Raw genomic sequence first — 5,726 nt, 5'->3', positions numbered from 1 at the left:
AAACCGGAGAAACTGTTCTTCATTGTCCACCGGTTTCAATATTTTCCAAATATTTACACGCTCGTCAATTCCCAACTGCGGCTGCAGTTATCTACCAGGAGTATTAACTCGCAAGCGCAGCACTAAGCTGCTCGGTTTTACTTTAAATTCTCACAAACTCTTATCAGGTACCCACATCCATGCACATAAATGTATTTAAGCACCATTTTTATAATACTAGAGTTAAGGCTGTGACAGCAATTCCACTGGAAATCTAATTGTTTCAGGGATTCATAGCACAGTTGTGTACGCTTGCTGTGGGCTGAACGTGACATATTAAAAATGTACAAGCTTCCAACAGGTCTTTGCATTTCTAATACTAAAAAAGACAACTTTTAGACTAAATTTTGCAGGCTGTTACTTACTGTACATAAAGGAGTTTTTTTTTTTCCCAATGTGTAAACCTCTGATATACTAATATTTGAAAATTATCTATCGCACATGCGCAGTAATTTTCTATAATACATACTTGTAAGAACACAATGACAGCTCCCTACAATACTAAATATAGATTTATCCTCGGATTGTTAACTGCTCCTTCAGTCTATCACGTAAATAATTAGCGTTTTATAAAACTCTGCATGATGGTTTTAAAAAATAAAATAAAATCAAGACATGTAAACACACAAATACATTTTTAAAACATTGACTTCATGACACAGACCAACGATAGCAGGACACGCCAAGTCAGGGCTGACAAGACATCCTTAAACCTACAGCTACGCAGTTTTCCCTGTCATTCACCGCTCGGACTAAAGATGAAATATTCATCAAGTTCTTATCAAAAATTAGTGATTTAAACTCGTTTTCTCATGTTAATACTGTGTGACTTCGAACGGTTGTCAAAGACATTCCAGAGACGGCCAGGAGCAGCCTTTTCAAATGCTTGACAAGGTTCATCTTGCTTTTTGCGGTCAAGAGAGCCTCCAAACATCGTCAAAAGCAATACATCGCAGTCGGTCTTTCCGCATTTTTTAAATTACTTGAACACTCTCTTTACCACGCACGCGGTGTCAGTTCTTTTCAGTGCTTTAGGAACTACACAGTCGTCCTGCTTTCGTGCAGGAGAAGCAGCTGAGGTGTACGTTTACGAAAACGTTCAGGGGAAATTAAAATACGCAACGGGACGTAAAATTTTAAGCAGCCAAAAATCCTCCACAAATTATTTCTGTCTAGCTTGTTCCTCTGCAGGGTGGGGGCGATCGGGATAAGGGGGTGGCCTCTGCTTCGTTTACGGAGAAAGGAGTGATAGAAAGACAGGGAGGAGTGATAAAACCGCCCAGACCCATCTAAGTTCAAGCACCGACATAGAAGTTCCACGGGTTATTTAAAACAGAAATATCTCGTGAGGCTGGAAGCACACGACTTCTACAAGGGTTACATTAACTGCAATTCACATAGCAAGGGGGAAAGAGAAAAAAAAAAGGAGTAACTCAGTAGACACGGAGCGCACGCGTTAAGGGACGCCAGGTGGGAGAAGCGTTGTTTTACGGCGCCGTGTGTAAGGCAGCGCGGAGGGAGCCGTCCCGCCGCCGTGCCTCCCTGCGACCACCGCCATCAGAGCAAGGGAAGGCACGTGCTGCCCCGTCTGACCTGGCAGCACTTCCACGCGGGGTGCGGGTGGCCACCGAGGCGCAGAGCGGCCGAGAAGCCAGCCCGCAAACTTTCCATCTTCATTAAATCCACCTCCAGCAATTTGGGAACGTTGCTAGCAAAGCAAGGCAGATATAAAAAACATGGAAAGTCTTGGGGGGAAAAGAGGGATAGAAAGAATTAAATCTTACAGTCTAGCCGAAATAAAATTCATCAAGATACCACAAGTTTCCAAAAGAGTATCCTAAATAACCTACAGGGGCAATAAAGGGAAGCTAAAGAAAGAGGGGTGGAGCGTGGCAAAGAGGAAAACAAAAGGTGATGGAGAAAATAAAAAGCAGGCAAAGTTTGGGCTGAACCGAGACAACAGCACGTCGCTACTGCAGAACAAACTTCATCATTCATGCCCTGGTTCGGGAAGAAATGGGAGCGCTACAGGGACAGCAGATTTGTAGCCAGGAGAAATCCGAGAACAAAGGTGCACGCGAGACTTTCAGCCCCATCTCCACAGAGGACGGAGCGCATGGGGCTCACGCTCCGCTGCGAGTAAAGCCCCTCGGGGCGCGAGCCCTCTTTTCCAAGGTGTCTCCGAATGCCCTCAAGTCCCCCGGCAACTCGGGAGAGGGATCATGCACCACCGCACATCTAGAGAAAACTCTGAAGCACCGACGCGCCCGAGAATTAATCCTACAGCAGCAGAGGAACCCCTGGCCTGCCCGCACGCCTTGTTAGCCTTCAGGAAGCCGATACATAGCCAGACCTTCAAAAACCCTTTTCGTAGGCAGAGTTTTGGAGTTTTTTGTTAAAAGTGCAAGGAGAGAGACTGTGCTCCTGACTCTGCAACACGCACCGGGCAGTGCAGCCTGCTGGGAGCTCGGCCACTTCGTGGGGCGCACCCAGGTTTTGGATCAGGGACCGAGGCGGTACAAGGTTTAAATCATTTTACTGCTTCTGCTGCACCCGTTGGGTTGATGCTAAGTTTTCTGCAACCGTTAAGTGGCTCCTAATAGGAACTGGGTTTTGAGAGAAAGTGTCCAAGTTACTACGCAATTATAATTATTCCACAGAACAAGGCTATGAGAAACCAATTGCCTAACTCAGAGAAAGAATCCAGATACAAAACCAAGAAAAAAATGACATCTCTAAAAACAAGTTCTTTCATGCTTATAAAAAGGTTCTCGTGCACAAAAAAAAGCTGCTTTTTTTTTTTTTACAATAAGCAATAGTTCTGTTGTTCTAGCACACCCTGCTGTCTAGCTCTTAATCATGTAACACATTTGATTAATACTTACGCCACAGCAAAGTGATGCTTCACTGTTATCTTCACAGTACTTCATTACATAGAAAAGATACATTTAAGATCATATTTAATATTATTCTAATTGCTGCTAAAATACACAAACTTATAAAATGATTTCTCCGGAATCCACGTGTTTTATCTCTCCCCAACCCCTACACAAAATAAATAAGTAAGTGGATTTTCGGCCAGTCAGAAATATATGAAAAGCAGTTCTTTTGCATTTCAAGATTTTCAGGCTTTAGAACAGAAACCATAGTGTTTACATTAGCTCAACAGGACTGATCTAAAAGGGGTATGATTCTGACTATGGACTGATGCATACATGCTATTCCTGGTTACCATATGTAGAAGGACCAATCAGTCAAAGAAATAATACATTTCTTATAAATATATATGTGTGTGTATATATATACATATATATGAGAGAGATGATAGGACAGGAGTTTATATGTTAAAGCCCAATACAGAACTAGGAGAGCCTCTGCACTTTTTCCCCCCCATCAAAACACAACTGAATCAAGTCCAGAAATGCGTTACGGCTGATGCAAAACATTCCTTAAAAAATGAAAAGTGTGATTTTTGTACTGTACCATAAACTCATATGGATGCTCTGAGCAATTTAGGATATACTCTCCTCCATCACAAAACTAAACCTCTGCATTTTTTCAAGTCATTTTGCATCTAACTAGAATTTTTGGAAAGCGAGATAAAATAGCTAGTGCTTAGTATAGAAAGCCAAAAATTAAATTCCTTCTGCATCTGAGAATATACATGGGTCACTCTTTGCTGCCTGAGGTTTTCCAGAATTATTGACCAAGCTGTGCACAGAAGAACTTAAGGATATTGGATGAAAGTTAAAAAAAAAAACCAAAAAAACCAACCAAAAAAGCCAACCCTTGAAAAACTCCACCAAAACTTTCTAGTCTCTTTTTTCGTTTGTTCTCTCTGTGTAATCTAACTCACTCTTAGCCAAGCTAGAACTGTCAGATTCGTTTAGACAACGGGAGAAAACTTGAAGTCCCATATATTCTCCAGCCAGACCCTAGGACGTAAGCGGCTGCTCACCTCCAGCTCGGCCCACGCCAAACACCTGTGTCTGTTCACCGAGGAGCAAGGCTACAAATGTCGCCACGTACTGTACTATCACTACCAAAATGGTTTCTGTTTTCAAGTTAGCATTTTTCAGGATAAGAGGAGTACAGTGCAACACGAATTCTCTTCTGGAAGCTTGAGGCACAAGGGTCCGTCTGGAGGATGTGAGCAGGAGCTTATCCGTACTGCCAGCCACCAGAGGTACCAGAGCTCCGTCCAGCTCCCTCGTCACCTTCAAGGGGCAAATTAAACCAAACACGGATTTGCACCGGGCAAGTGGCAGCAGAAATGTGTGGGAGACAGTCGGCCTATCCGCACAAACAAATCACCATCTGCTGAAAACGTTATGCTTCTGAAAACTCTGAGAATTACTTAGCTTTGTTTTCATTGTGTCAACATAATGAAGATACAGTTACTCTACAACTTCGCGAGCAATTCCATCCCTCTACGCTCCTTCTTGCCTCTTCTTCAACACGTACTGAATAACAGCATCTATTTTCTTTTAAGTTTCCAGTAGTTGTAAATAGAGGTAGCTGAGCTACTATTAAAAATCACGTTATGCTTTGAAGAGGAGGAACCTTTCAAATGTTGAAGTTACCCCTTAGCTGCACAATCTCTATTAATACTATAAAAATATGAGAGGACAAAAAGAAAATAGATGCAAGTAACTTTTGCATTTGGCACCTTTTGTCTAGATATTCATACTTCTCAAGTATTCTCTTTTTAATAAAGTTAATGCACACATAGGACACACCACATCAAAGGTTTGCTACATATTTACAAGGCACCAACCCTTTGTCACTTTTTACATGAATAAAGAACCGATAGAAAGCACATCAGGACCCCCGTAACTGTAGTATAGACATACTTCAGTTCAGCACAATTCATGAACGTTTGGCCTGGGAAGATTAAAATAATCCAGATCCTTCTTACAATATAGAAACTGTAAACATTTTATAGCTGCCTTTAGGATTGGTGTATTGTGCAAAAGTTATAATTATTACTGTGTATAAGGATTTATGGCAGAAACCACATAAAAACTCTGTAAGAAGGTGCTATTTCTATAATACAAAAACAAAACAAGGGAGAGAAGTCATAATCGTGACTCAAAATGTCATGTTCTTACTGAGAAGCTGGAAGCCTCTTTAATGTGATGAACTAGTAGTGTGTGGGGAAGAATTTTTGTAATTTAAGGCCTAATGAATAAGGCTTGTTTTGACCAATGAAGTGTGGCGATCTGAAGTTTTAAAACAAACGCAAACTGACATAATGGAAAAGCACCACTGTGAAACGTGAGTGGAGTCCCCGCACAACTTGCTTGGTAGATTTTCTGGTAAAATCCCTGCAGTAGAAGGCCATTGAAGTTCTTTTAAAATTGTTCCAAAGTTTTTCATCTGTCAATAATTCCATCCCATGAGATGGCTGACCCTGGCTTTTTCTGTCATTTTCCGCACCCTGCCTGACCTGGAAGTACCAAGGTTCAAAGGATCCTCGGTGTGCACAAAATTATCATTATCGGAGTCGTCATTGTACAAGACAGTTCTCCTGCCCTCGTTCCTTGTTTTGATTCGAGGCGGTCTACTGAATCGCCCTCCAAACACGTTTTCACCAAATTGTCCTCCAAACAGATTTTCAAATTCATCATCGGTAATTCGGGCACGTTTCGCTCTGGTGGCTCCTCGCGAGGCTCCTCGGCCTCCTC

General features: G+C 42.1%; 1 protein-coding gene across 1 annotated transcript in view; it reads right to left on the bottom strand.

Annotated features, from left to right (window-relative positions):
- Positions 1 to 4,248: 4,248 nt before the first annotated feature.
- The window catches only part of BRWD3 (bromodomain and WD repeat domain containing 3), a 59,881-nt gene continuing 58,403 nt past the window's right edge, over positions 4,249 to 5,726 (bottom strand). Inside the window, exon 38 of the mRNA XM_009326658.1 lies at positions 4,249 to 5,723. Within this exon, the coding sequence (XP_009324933.1) occupies positions 5,422 to 5,723 (302 nt within the window). The 3' untranslated portion in view covers positions 4,249 to 5,421. The remainder of the gene's footprint in view (positions 5,724 to 5,726) is intronic.

This window comes from Pygoscelis adeliae, unplaced genomic scaffold (genome assembly GCF_000699105.1).
Source record: "Pygoscelis adeliae isolate BGI_AS28 unplaced genomic scaffold, ASM69910v1 Scaffold216, whole genome shotgun sequence".
Lineage (NCBI taxonomy): Eukaryota > Metazoa > Chordata > Aves > Sphenisciformes > Spheniscidae > Pygoscelis > Pygoscelis adeliae.
This window is presented reverse-complemented; position numbering and strand designations above follow the sequence as displayed.